At 39.9% G+C, this 15,186-nt stretch overlaps 1 protein-coding gene across 6 annotated transcripts in view; it reads left to right on the top strand.

Moving 5' to 3' along the window:
• Positions 1-15,186, top strand: part of RERE (arginine-glutamic acid dipeptide repeats) — a 389,341-nt gene that overhangs the window by 239,169 nt on the left and 134,986 nt on the right. For 5 of the 6 annotated variants that reach the window (XM_019746719.3, XM_019746721.3, XM_074334103.2 and 2 more), the window contains one exon: positions 9,212-9,316. The exons of the other annotated variant lie outside the window; for it this stretch is intronic. In XM_019746719.3, the coding sequence (XP_019602278.2) occupies positions 9,212-9,316 (105 nt within the window). The remainder of the gene's footprint in view (positions 1-9,211; positions 9,317-15,186) is intronic. 6 annotated transcript variants of the gene reach the window in all.

The following is a 15,186-nucleotide window of genomic DNA, read 5'->3' as shown; positions in this document are numbered from 1 at the left end:
TGGTAATCTCACCTGGTTCTCAGTGGCAGGTTGCTCACCGTAAGGTCACCTTCGGTAGAAGCAGAATTGAATGGCAGTACCCCCAGGAATCTCTATTTGTTCCTTTTTTCTTCACCAAAGCAAGATTACTTTTAATATATTGGTGGGTGGGGAGTGAAATTTCTCCCAATTTTTCCTTCACCATTTATCCACAGAAAGAATTTTTTCTTTCTCCATTGTTATAAAGCAGTACTGCCAAAAACAAGTTCAATTTTGAGAGAGACAAATAACCCGTAGGCATGAAAGAGGATCAGATGACTGGACTGAAAAACAACATGCAGGACAGAAAGAAAAAGCCTGATAGTGTTGGTGCCGAGCACCATTCTTCTCACAGCTCCATGTGCTCAGTTGTCTGGATCCATTGAGCTACCAGTAACTGGGGGCTCTTGCCATTTCACTGACTCAGGAGAACACGGGTATAGCTTTGTCTTGCAAGCTGGTGCTAGGCTGGGTTATAAAGGAGAGAGAGCTTTGTCCTTTAGCCATCAGGACTCAAAAGGAAAACAAAATCCCTCTGCAGCCTCCCTGCGTAAACTGAAATTGTAGCATTTCCTTACTTGAAGTAAATTTATCCCCAGAGAGACTGGGGGACCTTCCCAGGGCTAGAAATCTGTGTTTTAGCCACATCATGGCTCTGCTGCTGCTGTGAAGTCTGCCCTCCCTTTCAAGTGAAGTTTCTCCAACTGTTTCTTTTATTCATTACATTTATCAATAACCATATAGTGAAGTTAATACCTTGAGTAAAGTACTTTTGAGTTCTCTTTCTTTCCAGTATTTTTGGCTGATACTGGTAAAATAGAAAAAGCACCACATTTAAATTAGAAGACTTGAGTTTGGATCCTGGCTCTGCCGCATAGTTTTGTGACCACGGCCAAGTTTGTTAACCTTTGCGGCATCTTTTTGACAAACTTATTCCAGGTCACACGATTAAGTGACAGAACTGTGAACCAAACACACATCTTCTGGTTCACACATCATTCAATAAGGTAAGAGGCGTAAAAAAGTCTCCGAGTGTCTCACTCAGTGGCGTGAGTTTGCTTACGCTCATCAAATCTGAATTGGGTTCTTAAAAGCGTAAAAGGGAGAAAATAACAAGTGACATTAAATGTAATTCTGTATCGATTTACTGATGTTACAGTTACTTAGCATCCATTTAGTTTCGTTTTCTGTGGGTTATTGGATGGATTGATTGGATCCAGACTGCGTCAGGCATGGGGAGAAGAGCTTAGGTAAAGGAGCCGTCTCCTAGATGCTCTAAGAATGAGCAGGTCAGCTGGTTCCGAGAGTGAGCAGGTAAGTTTTATTAAACTAAATAAAAATTGTAGCTTGCAATTTATTTGCTGTTACGTTTTATACCTTAAGGGTAATGTTTTAGTGATGATCAAAGGATCTAGAGCAATTGCTGTGTTGAGGGGACTGCGAACATGAACCTGGGCAGCCTTTTCAGGTTTGCTGTGTCCTTGTAACAGTGAATTAATTCTCTAGGAATGATTGTGGGGGGCAGCGTAGGGGATCAGAGACCTGTCATCGGCTCGAGGGCTGTTTTCCAACTCTCTGAGGATCTGCTTCCTGCTTCCAGTGATCACTGGAATGAAAGTATCCTACGATAGGTCAGGTTAAAAGCTATCACCTTATGGGGGATTCTTGTTATAGGAATATGTTTCAGAGGGAATTTTCTCGAAGCCCAGGGTCAAGAATCCCTAAACTAGCTCTTTAGGGCTTCTAATCTCCTTCTTTTCATCCCAAATTAATTTATCTCCTTAGTTTGATATAGGCAGCTAGGATTATATATGTGTAGGGATTGAAATTGATTAATTACATTTTTGTACAGCCCCCCGCCCCCCACCTGTCCTTAGCGTTTACAAAATTCATTTAGCTTCTGCAAGTTCCCTAAGGAGTTTCATGATGCCTCAGATCTCTTAGTTTTGCAATTTAAGATTCATTTTCTGGTTCTAATCTACTGTTGTTTTTATATGTGAAATAACTTCAACCTACACCATTTTTATTGTTTTGTCTATACATAGTTAGAACGTCATTAGATACCGTAACTTACCGGTCATCTTATGTATTTATTCATTCATCATTTAACACGTTGAGCCACTAGTAGGGAAGGCTCTAGGGAGCACCTCACTGGACAGCACACCCTCCCTGCCCTGAGTACTTCATAGTCTTTGAAAAGTTCTTCTATTTGGAACTCCGTTTAGACACACAGAAAAATTGCAAGGACTGAGTTTCCACATATCCCTTCCCCAATCTTCTTCCATGTTAATGAACATCTTATGTAACCAGAACCGTTAACCTAAACACCTTATTTGAATTTTATTAATGTCTTAGTTTAGGCTGTGATCACAAAATGCCACTGACTAGGTAGCTTATAAGCAACAGGAAGTTATTTCTCCTAGTTCTGGAGGCTGGAAGCCCAAGCGCGGGGTGCCAGCACGTTTGAGATCTGGGGAGCCCTCTTTCTGGTTTGTACACAGCCGACGTCTGTGTCCCTGCATAGCAGGGCAGAGGGGAAGCCAGCTTCCAGTCCACCACCCCAAGACGCGTTTTTCTCCTTCCTCTTCCCTTCATTTGTGACTCTTCCTTCAACAGTGAACAACTCAGTTCTTATTGTGTAAAATATATTTACTTATTTTTATGCAGTGCTAGAATACACATAGCGTAGTTTTGGAATTTAGAACCCATGTCCTTGTGAGAGCACATTGACTGACTAAATGTGTGTCTTTACTCTTCCAGCGTATAGGCGAGATTCTCTTTTCCAAAGTTAACTTGCTTCGGCCAGTTCTGTCCTCACACACCTCCTCACCTGTGGCTGTGCTGTTCATTTGTAATGCAGTTGGGTTCACTTGTGAGGCTTGGCATTCCGTTTTCGGTTCCTCCTGGTTGGTTGGGACTGTTTGTTTATGTTTTGGGTATGTGAGGGTATTTGTGCTATGGCTGTGGTTCCAAGGCTCAGAGCCACACACCTTCAGTCTTCAGCCCTGCTCTCAGGTTCCCATCCCCCACTTCGTTCTCTCTTCCACACACCTGCTATCGGTAGTCAATGGATCCCTTCTTAGTTTATCCTTCTTGCATTTTCTTTTCACTGCATAAAAATAAGTAAATGAGCAAATACCCGTACATGTCTGTCTTGTTTTTTTTACAACCTCTTCTTTCTTACCTGAAGGATAGTGTACTGTAGATAACTTTTTTGCATTGGACTTTTTTCACTTAGTGGTGTGTGTCTGGAAACTGCTCCATCTCAGTGCATAGAGAGCTTTTCATTCTTTCTTTCTTCTTCTTCTTCTTCTTTTTTTACAGCTGCATAGTACTCCATTGTGTGGGTGTGCCATAGTTTGTTCAGCTATGGTATATAGGTGTGTATGGGCGTTTCGGTTGTTTCCAAGGTGTTTCCATTATAATAGATGCTGCAGTGACTATCCTTGTGCATATGTATTTCCTTATTGTCGGATGTGTGTCTTCAGGTGGATTCATAGGCGAGGGATCGCTGGGTTGAAAGGTTCATGTATATGTGATTTTCTTCCAGAAGTCATATACCCATTTGCCATTTGCATTCCCTTCAACAATGTATAAGACTTCCGGCTTTAGCAACAGAATGTTACCTTTTTTTTTTTTTAAAGTTTGCCAGCCTGTTAGGTGAGAAATAGTATTTCTTTGGTGACTCATCTGTTCATGTCTTTTCTATTGGGTTTTTGTCTTTCCGTCTCTCACTTTTTAGAAGTTCTTCATATGTCTGTTGTATATGTAGCAAATATTTTCTCTCACCTCTGTCAGTTTTCTTTCAATTCTATGGTTTGTTTTTCATTATACAAAGGTTATTTTTATCCAGTCAAATGTATCAGTCTTTTTTTTTTTTTAATTCCCTCAGGACTCTCTCTGAGTCATAGTTACAAAGCCATTCCCCTACACCGAATTTAAAGAGGAATTCTACCCAGTTGTCCAAGCACCATTTATTTAAAAAGTCTGTTTTTCTCTCAGCAGTTTAGATGCCACCTTTGTCATATGTTATTTTCCATGTGTGTTCTGGACTTGCCATTGTGTTTTCTATTGTCTGTAGATGTGCCAGCACCACGCTCTTTGAAATATAGGGGCTTTCTAGTATGTTTTAATGTCTGAGAGGGCCAGTTTCCCCCTTTTCAGTTACTTGTTTTTCCATGTGAATCTTAACTGTTTCAGTCCGTAAACTAGATAGTTGGTATTTGTATTAGGATTGTATTGAACTGTAGATCAAGCTGTGGGGAAATGCCATGTGGGGAAATACCACGTAGGGAGAGTTTTTCCATCCCAGAGCAGGGACGTTGTTTTCATTTGTTCATGTTTACTTTTATGTCTGTCAGGAGGGTTTAAGAATTTTCCTCATAGAGATTTTACCATTCTTGTTACATTTATTTCTATGTGTTTAATCTTATAGGCATGTATTAAACTCTATACCCTAATAATAGAGAATACACATTCTTCTGTATACCTTTGCATATTCTTAAAAATTGATCATATATTAGATCACAAAGAAAATATCTGATTAAAATGCAATAAAACTATAGTTTACAAACAAAAACAAAAAACAGGGAGGCCATTTTACCTGGAAATTTAATACATCCTATTGAACAACCCCTGGGTATAAGGGGAAACACACACTAAAATTAAAGAAATTTTTAAAAATGACAATGAAAATACGATATAGCAGAATCCATGGCATGCATTTAAAGTAATTAGAGGAAAACTAGTTATAAACACACTGATTTAAATGAAAAAATAAAATTAAATGAATTAAGTTCCCAGCTTAAATGATAAAAACAACAAATAAAAGAATGCATTGATGTTGTGCTCAATGGATACAGAGGAAATACTCTCAGACGGTTATGTTTAAAAAGCAGAGAGGCAAAGGAACTTAAGTGGAAGTAATGTTGTATATTGTTATATTTAGAGCAACCACTGAGAAAACTGTACAGGGTGATACACTAAAATACAGTAAACAAATCAAGATGGAATCTGAAAAAAATGTTCAAATAACCCACAGGAAGGCAAGAGAAACAGAACAACTAAAAATGGAAAAGAAGCTTTAAACAAACAAACAAACCCTATGCCAGTCATTAATCAAATGGCTTACAGTGGACAAGATACTGACTCTGTCTCAAAATCTTTCTCCCTTCATTTCTGGGTAAGAAGTAAAGCTGTAAACAGACATGCTACTGGAAGTGATCCGTGCCTCTTCACGAGTTTCTCTGAGGTTTGCATATGCCTGGGGATCTACGAAGACTTTCCCAGTTATGGATAGTTTTAGGGAATGAATCTCTGGGCCACAGTTTCTTTTTGTATTCTCTCCTTGCATGAGGGGGTTCTCTTCTGTCTCCTTCATCCGCTTCAAATAGCCCCCTTCCAGTAGCCAGAGGCCTCTTCAAATGACACACTACCCAAGGCCCCACCCCAGACGACTACTGACACAAGTCTTTCCCAGGAAGCCCCTGTTACTGGTGAATGAAAAGACCTTAAAACTTGGGGCTTTCCTGTCTTCAGCCATGTTTCTGTCGATAGTGAAGTATCACTTTAGAAATGGGGTATACAGGACCTTAGGGGGCTCTGAAACCAGATATTTCAGCCAGGTGGGGGTGATGGCAATTTTCTCTTAACAGTCTCTCCTCCGCCATTCCACAGACACTATCAAATGATGTATTGCCTTTGGGAGAGCATGATGAAAAGAGCTGGGGAAAAAGAAATTGAATGTTTAAAATGATACACATATGCACACATTTAGACGTGTTATCACTACTCTTCAGCAAAACATGATATGAAAAATGTTGCACATGGGTGCCAACCAGTCAGAGCCAGCCATAGTGGGCTTCCCTGCTTGTGTCAGCCCTGTCTGAGCTCTGCTCCTTCCCTATATGGTAATGACCGTCATTGTTTTATTTTTCCCAATACTTTTAAAAATATACAGTAAACTGCAGATTTTAAATTTACATTTGATAGTCCCACCATCTGAATAAGTTCCCTTAAGCTACTTTCATCTCAAAACTTCCCACCCAGAAGCAACCACTATTCTGATTTCTCTCCCCATAAATTACTTTTGTGTGTTCTAGAACTTCATATAAGTGGAATCATACAGTATGTTCTTTTTTGTGTGTCTGGCTTCTTTTACTCAGCGTTTAAGTTTTGAGATTTTTCCATAATGTGCTGTATATCAGGAGCTCTATCTTTTGTATTGTGTGGTATTTCACTGTCCTAATATACAGTGAGTTGTTTACCCATTTTCTTGTCAATGGATATTTGGGTTGTTGCTGGCTAGGATGAATAAAACTGTTATGAACAAAAACAAAGCACAAAGACAGTGTTAATAAAAATAAAAGCAGAAGTTAATGAGGAGAAAAACATTAGCTCTAATTAATTAAATCCTTTTAAAAATTCTAATATCTCATTAAAAATATATTAGGACCAACTGAGGTTTTTTTCAGGAATGCAAGGTAGGTTCATTATTAGACACACTTTAATAGGATTTACCATGTTATTAAAGCTAAGGGGAAGAAACATTCCTGTAAGGCTATGATTAGGATATGATTATTTCTAAAGCTAGTATATCATATTTAATGGAAATACCCGAGACATTTCCATGGTCATCAGGAACAAGGCAAGGATGCCCACTGTTTCCCCTACTTTCCACTTTGTGCTAGAGATCCAGTGCAATTAGAGGCTTATGAAAGCATAAACAAGATATAAAACTTTGTTTACTTCTAAATAACAGCATATCTGGAAAACCTCAGAATCAATGATTACACTATATCGAATCTAAAGAATCAGTCGATCAGCAGGATATAAAATTAACATAAAAACCACTACCTGTCATATAATCCAACGGGAAGCAAATAGAGGAGGTAATGGTAAGGCCCCGTTTATTACATCTTCATAGTCATTTATCAGATGATCTGCTCCTATTCCTAGTGCTTTTGTCTTTGCCTAAACGAGTTTTGTCGCCCTCCCCAAGGAACATTTGACAATTTCTTTAGATATTTTTGATTGTCAGGATGGTGTGTGTGTGTGTGTGTGTGTGTGTGTGTGCGCGCGCGCGCTCGCGCGCGCGCGGGGGGTTGGGGGGTACTCGGGTGGAGGCCAGGAATGCTGCTAAACACTGGACAGCCCCTGACAACAAACAGTTATTCAGTCCAAAATGTCAGGGGTGCTGAGATTGAGAAACCCTGCGTGAAACATACTTGATTTCTAATGCCTGTGTTTAGAATTGTGGGTTGGTAGGGTTTTTATACCTTTAATTAATACATTCATTAATTACTCAAGTTTAAGGGTGAACTTACATTGGATTAATAACAAAGAATAATAAAAGAAGAATCACTTTCCTTTAGTAATGGACAATGACGGTGGAAATAACTTACTTTACATAGCACTGAATAGTATTCAAAGTTTCGTAGATTTCTTATTCGATCTTAGTATTTTATGAGATAGATACAATAGGTATTTTTTCCCCTATTTGATAAAGGAACTTATCTCTTTCTTCTAGGCTTCAGGGACTAAATCACTTCAGATAGATGGGCAGTTAGCTGCAGAGTGAGTGCATTCTTCATCTGTAAAAGTGATCTTACTTTGTTCCTTTCTAGAAGCTCATTTTATTCCAGCTAAATACTGCAGGGTTAGGTCCTGGCCTGCACAGCTGATACCTAGTCCATATTTCCTTTAATTGTATCTTGTTAATACCTGTATCAGTGCTTCCACTAGAACTTGCTGCAATGATGGAAATATTATTTTAATCTGTGCTGTTCGGTGTAGTAGCCACCAGCCACATGCAACTATTTAAACTTACATTAAGATTAAATAAATTTTAAAATTTCTTTCTCTTCAGTTATACCACCCACATTTCAAGTGCTCAATAGCCCTGCATTATCTTCCCGTCAGTAGTTCCCAAAGGAACTTTTGTAAATCAATAGTATTGTAATTTAATTTTAAAAATGGAAATTGTCTGAGCCCACCTTGGCTTCTGCCCATTACTGAGGCTTCGGTCACAGTTACTTAAGCCGTGTGGAAAGGAGGACACTGCTCTTTAATTTATCAGTAGGAAGTGAATGGATGTCCATGCCCACAGTGATACCCCTCAGCCAGTTCTTTTCACGAACACCTTGGCCGTTAGCTGGTGTGGATGTTGTTCGGTCCAAATCACAGAGTCCTTATGGGAAGGGAGTGCCTGTTCAGAGCAGTGGGAGGTCCCTTCCCTGGCAGCACCCTGGCGTGGCGCTGATGTGCTTTTGGTTCTCCAGTTCCATCCTCTCTAACCGCAACCTTTAGCTCCCATTTGACCACTGAGGGAGTTGGAGTTCTTAAAACCTCCCTGCCTTCTAGGAAAGTTTCCCAACATGTGTACGTGTGTAGTGGGATGGTGGGCCCACCGCACGGTGTGATGTTTCTGACATTTGCGTTGGGTGCATGTGAAGACTGCTTAAGGAGATCTGCAGCACTGAGAGCTTTCAGCTTTAGAGTGGTTTAACTTTTGTTGGTAGATGAACCTGGAAACCTTACTGCTGTTTATTGCAGTATTTCCTTGGGAAAGTGTTTTCCAACTTACAGCCATTTAACTTTACTTAAAAATTTGGGAAGTGCTTGTATATTAGAACCCATCTCTGTATTTAAAATGTTAAAATTTCTCTGTTTTAATTTTCAAATCAGTTTATTTCTTGCATGTTAAAAGAAAAGAAAAATATTTAACAGTTACTACAGTCTGCCTATTGCAAGGAAGAAAAGGCCTGTTTTGCTTTGATGATGTAGAAGGGCTAAGATGGATTTTTTTGTAAAGTAATTTAACTGTGGTTTTAATTTTCCCACATCATTTCTAGTTTAATGTCTTCTCATCACAACCCTGCCCTCAATTTAGCTTTGTGGTTTAATTTTACTCTGTGACTGAAATGCTGAGATAAAAGCAATTAAGTTGTAAAGTTATAAGCTGAAGCAGTCATGAAACAAAAATATATATAATGTTGGACATTTTCTTACTTCTTTTTGGGAACTCCCAGTTTTCTGAATAGATAATTACGGAGTTTGTAGCCATATTCTACATGTTCTTAGAGTTACACGGATTTAATTATACCTTCTCCCACCCCTACCCCGCCAATAGTACTTTGGTTTGCAAAGCAATTGGGGGTATTACTAATGAGGTTTTTTGTTTGTTTATTTTCAGAGGGAAGTGTAACATCTCCCATTTTTCCGACATATTTGCTGCTAGAGAGTTTAAAGCCCGAGTGGATTCGTTTTTCTACATATTAGGCTACAACCCTGAGACAAGGTAAGTGAGTCCCTTGGGCCCAGTCAGTGAGAACTTCTGCTTTTTTCATTGTGTGTGTTCACACATCTGGGCATATACTAGTAAGATTTTTTAAAAGACTCCTAAAGCCTATAGTAAACCTCTTTGGAAGGAGTTGTAATTAATGTCTTTGGGGTCTAAAGCAGCTTTGCTTGCTGTCTTGTTAAGAAAAAGAAACGTGAGAAAGGATAAGATAAAGACATACATTTAGTTGATCTGTGGTTTGAACTTATTATGAATTGGGAGGTTATGATCCTAATGCACGTCTGTCACGCCTTCCATGGCACCGTATTGAAAACACGAGGACGTTATGGAAAGTTCTTTGGCTAGTCATTTGTTTTATTCACTTTGTAAAACCCCAGGAATACTCACTGAAGTATCTCTAATAAGACTACTGGTATGAGATGGACACATCCAGTAAGATCTATGTAACAGGTACAATTACTATTTTTTAAATAAAAAGCAGTAGAGACAAAATAACAGAAAATCCTTGTTTTTATGTCGGTAATAGACTGTAATTTATCTCAGCACATGGAAGAACTTCTGTAGGGTGTATGCATTCATATTTTATTTATCATGTGACTACATGTTTTATTACGGATTAAAAAAAAAAGAAGAATATTAGCAGGTGATCAAGTAGTCTATGTTCAGGACACCCAAGACGTAATCTACAAATGCCAGGATTTAGGGGAAAAAAGATGCTTGGCTCAAGGAAGTTAGTGGAAGAACTATGTTAAGTGTGATAGCAAGGTGAGTAAGTGTTGTAATGAAAACCTTTTCCTAGAGGATGCTGAGGAATTACATGTCAATTTTAGAATGTTGCTGTAAACACAGTCAACCTAGGGTCAGTAAAAGGCAACATTCTCTGTCATGGTGGTAAGAGGCCGCATGAAGCTCTCTGGGGCGTATGTATTAGTGTCTCTAAATAAACTAGACAACAGCTAGAGGGGTAACAGTGTGATGGTCACCTTTGTTTGCTCACCTTTTGTTCCTTTAGAAAACAGTGAATTTGAGCTTTCGTTTTCTTTTTCAATGTGTGCACTGTTCCAATGACAAAGAAGCCGATCAGTGGTAATACTTCAAAAGCATCTTATATTTCGAAATGTTTATTTTACATGTACATTTAATGACTGCCTGGTCCTATCTTCATGTTGCCCAGATGAAGTGTGGAACACTTGAACTTGGATTTCTGTCTAGATACAAAGGAGTCTGTTATTTCAGTGAGGTCATGTTGATTTAATTATTTGATACATAGTTGTCATATTACACAAGCTAGATTGTTTTAGGGAATTGACTAAATCTCTTTTGTGTTTTAAATGTTTAGCTTTTAGGTTCGTAACAACCAATCAAGTTATGTTTGACTAGTTTTGGTTATACATCTGTTTTTGCTGAATGCTTATTAAACGTGGTATGTAACTTACCTGTGCAAGCCAGAGACTCACAAGTTCCTGGCTCATTTTTCACTGAGCATTGCTGGCGGTGGATGTGAACAAGTACCTGAATGCTTCCTTGTAAGTAAAGTTTGTGGCAGACCTCAAAGTTCTCACCAAGTGAGTGTGAAAATCTGTGGGGCCAGTGTGGCCTCTGCCCTCGCTCACAACTTCCCCCTGAACCGCTTTCTCCCTCTGCAGCTCGGGGTTGGGTGTACAGCTCCCACAGCTGCTCAAGTGATCAGAAGAGTGTGTGTGATTTAACAGAAAATTATAGAAACACTGCTTCCTCCACTTGCCTCATGCACAAGCCGATCTATACGCTCAGGGTGCATGGCCTCGCAGAATTTACCTGTGCTGCTGTGTTTGTTTCAAGTCTGTGAGGAATGGGGCTGTGTGATGAGTTGGTGTCTGGTATAGTTCACCCCCATTTGAATGAGTGGGACCAGCAGGTGACCATGGCTGCGGGGTGCTGTGTGCTGACTCTTAGTGCCCCGAGCCATTTGAGGAGGAAATGTCAGCCTGTTGTACTAACCCTGCCAGGTGGTGGGTACATCGGCAAGACCCCTGGCGTTAGGAATGGTGATTCTGTGACCACACACTTTGATGTTAACCTCCCTATAGCGTGGGAACTTTGCTCCAAGTCAACAGGTGAAACTGAAGCTTAAGATGGGATTATTTATTTTTCATCACTAATTTTCTGATAGTAGTTAAAAGTTGATTTAGGTAATTTTCCATATTAGCAAGCACTTCAATTGGAATTTTTTCCCCATGTTTATCTCATAGATCCTTTTTAAACCCCAATGTTTGGCTACCTTTTTATTTCCCCCCATTCTAATACAGTTATTATATTTCTGAGTGTTGTGTCCTGTCAAAGACCTGGTTGTTCAGAACTTTGGGTTTTGATGGTATTACTTTGTTGAACATATGTATGAGAGTGGGGAACAGACTTAGCTATACTGTTTGGTTCATTGCCTTTAAAATTTGGGAGATCCATAATCTCCTGTCTTTTTTTTTTTTTTTTAAGATTTTATTGGGGAAGGGGAATAGGACTTTATTGGGGAACAGTTTGTACTTCCAGGCCTTTTTTCCAAGTCAAGTTGTTGTCCTTTCAATCTTAGTTGTGGAGGGCGCAGCTCAGCTCCAGGTCCAGTTGCCGTTTCTAGTTGCAGGGGGTGCTGCCCACCATCCCTTGTGGGAGTTGAATCGACAGCCTTGTGGTTGAGAGGACGCGCTCCAACCAACTGAGCCATCCGGGAGCTCAGCGGCAGCTCAGCTCAAGGTGTCGTGTTCAATTTTAGTTGCAGGGGGCGCTGCCCACCATCCCTTGTGGCAGTCGAGGAATCGAACCGGCAACCTTGTGGTTGAGAGCCCACTGGCCCATGTGGGAATCGAACCGGCAGCCTTTGGAGTTAGGAGCATGGAGCTCTAACCGCCTGAGTCACTGGGCTGGCCCCATAATCTGTCTTTAATTCTGAAATCTGAATGCTCTGAAAATCAGAATATTTTTCTGCTAAATTTGGTGCTGAAACTCATCTAATGGTCACACTTGACCTCAACTGATGTGAAGCTGTTTAGTTGTTAATTTCCTTTCTTTCAATTTGTGTGAATTTGCACAATCTGTATGGCAAAAGTTGCAGTGTGATAGACTAGGGATTATTGCTCAGACGCTGGGGTGTTTGTTGTAAATTATATGGTATAGTCACTGCAGTACTCTTCTAAATCCAGAATGTTCTGAAGTCTGAAAATCCTCTGACTCCTACGATGTTAGCTAAGGGATTGGGACGCTGTGTTCTTTTGATCACTCTAGAACACTCTTCTGATCACTTGAGCAGCTGTGGGAGCTGCACACTCAACCCCGAGCTGCAGAGCGAGAAAGTCGTGAGCAAGGGCAGAGGACACAGTGGCCCCACAGATTTTCACACTCACTGGGTGAGAACTTTGAGATACTGTGACACTGTGTTCTTGCTAGTCATGATGTTTAAGGAACAAACTTAATTGAACAAAAAAAAATTGGGGCAGATGTTTCCAGCTGCAGGTCAGATACAAGCTATAAGGGGCTGGCAAGGCAGAGGCTTGAATCTAATGCTGGCCTAAACTTGGAAACCTTAGGTAATTGGGCTTTGCTTTGGAGTTTTGTTTGACATTTCTGCACTCAGGAGGTGTTCACTTTTGCTATATGAACAAGAGTCGTCCCGAGTTATTTCTGTAGTCAGATGCTCTGACTTAGACCAGTGAAGGGAAAGAAGTAATGGTGAATGGAGGCCCAGAAAGAACAAAAGATAGTGGCCTTTTGCGGGGGGAGGGATGCCTTTACCTTTAAATTATTAAGCATGAATTTTCCCAAGAACCAGTCCATTTGTTTCCCTTTGCTAATAAGAGTTCTTTAGGTCCCCAAAATACATTTAAGGGTAGTGAATAAAACATACAGTTTAAAATGTAGCATTTTCTGTTGGTGGTCCCTGGTATTCAGTCATTCTCTCTCGTTCTCTCTCTCTCTTTCTCCTTCTCCCTCTCCCTGTCCTTGGTTCTTTGCTTGTTCAACATCAGTCTTCTCTTAGTAATCAGGTAGAAAACAAGTGGAGGGTTCAGAGCTAATCTTCTGTCTTACCCAGGAGAGAATGTTCTGGATCACCTTCGATCACCTGCAATCACCCGTCGATCACCTGTGCCCCCTCCACTTTTCTTCTTCCAGGGAGGACCTTTTTTTTTTTAAGCAATTAATGAGTTTTAGGATTGATTATTATCTTTATATTTAGTAGCAATCATAAGCTGAGGTGCTCGCAAGGATTTATATTTAATCTTTCCCTGACTGACAGCAGCAATGATGTTACTAATAATAGCTGCAGTCCCTGAGCCCGTGCGGGACACTCACTGCTCTGAGTGTTTTACTTGCGTAATTCATTTTCTTCCACTTGGTTTTGAAACAGTCTCAACCTCACAGAACTGTTGTGGGTGCAGTAGAAGATCCTTTCTTAACTGAACCATTGGAAAGTATGCTGTCACCATGCGGCTGTATCCCACTCTGATACAGTCTTACCTAACCACAACGCAGCCCTCAGAATCAGGAAATTCACAATGAAATATTATCACGAAAGCTCAGACCCCTCTCAAGTTTTATCCATTTTCCCAGTAAAGACCTTTATAACCGAAGGATCCAGTTCAGCATTATGGATTTAGTTTCGATGTCTGTTTAGTCTCCTTCAATCTAGAAGTTTCTCAGTCTTTCCTTCCCTTCATGACCATGGTGCTTTTGAAAAGTATAGATCGGCTAATGATTCCGAGACTGTCCCTCAGTCTGTGTTTATGATGTTTCCTGGTTATTAGATTTCGATCGTGTATTTTGACAGCGATAGCACAGAAGTCTGTTCTTTTCTGCATCCTGTCAGGTGGCGCCCAGGTCGGGTTCGTCCCATTGCTGGTCATGTTCACTCTGATCAGCTGAACAAAGTGCTGCCTGCCAGGCTTTGTGGTTGTACAGTTTCGCTTTTTCTTTTTCTAATTAATGACCATTTTGTGGGAATCTGCTTTGAGACTACAGATACCCTCTTCCTCATCAAACTTTCAATTTATTCATTTATATCAGGATGGGTTAATGGCTTCTTGTTTTGTTCAGTTTATAATCTGTTACTATCATTATTCATTTTGAGGTCAGATTGTGCGAGATTTTGGAAAATGATACTTAGAAACCAAGATCTGGTTCTAGGTATGCTTGTTACTTTGGACCAGTACCCTCAGGCCTGTGAGTAAAGAGAGCAAGGGGCGTGTGTGTGTGTGTGTGTGTGTGTGTGTGTGTGTGTGTGTGTGTGAGAGAGAGAGAGAGAGAGAGAGAGAGAGAGAGAATGCACCCTTTTACATCTATATTTTAGTATATGTGTATGCTTATCCGTGAGTTCATACCAAATTCTTCAATTCTAATCCTGTATCACAGAGTTCCTGCTAGATTTTTCCTTTTTCTTGTGTAATTCTCATCTTTAACAGTAAGAATCCTTATTTCATTATCTTTTTATCTTTACTTCCAATTTTCTATGATTGACTCTGCTCTTTCCCACAGCTGGATGAACCCTTGAGTTGTATCTTTAGTAGATGGAGCATTTGATACTTTTCATGTGACCTCAAGGAATTAAATTTGTAACATCATTTGTTCAAGGTGATGGGACAACGTCTACTACTGCCATATAGTGAACGCTTACTCAGTGCTAGATCATTTAATTCAATTCCCATAAAAGCTCAGTCAGGTTGGTATTTATTTTATAAATGAGGAAATTGATATTATATTAAATAATGGCCTAACTCCTACAGTCACTAAACAGGAAACCCCACGCCTATTTGACTCGAAAGCTTCTGATCTTAACTCCTGTGATTTCATCATATATTGATTCATGTACAACGTAATTTTCTTCTGGCTGTGTAGGAAAATGT

Source organism: Rhinolophus sinicus, chromosome 14, assembly GCF_057876585.1.
Source record: "Rhinolophus sinicus isolate RSI-liver-muscle chromosome 14, RSI-T2T, whole genome shotgun sequence".
NCBI lineage: Eukaryota > Metazoa > Chordata > Mammalia > Chiroptera > Rhinolophidae > Rhinolophus > Rhinolophus sinicus.
The sequence above is the reverse complement of the archived record's forward strand: the minus strand, read 5'-3'. Positions and strand labels throughout refer to the sequence as shown.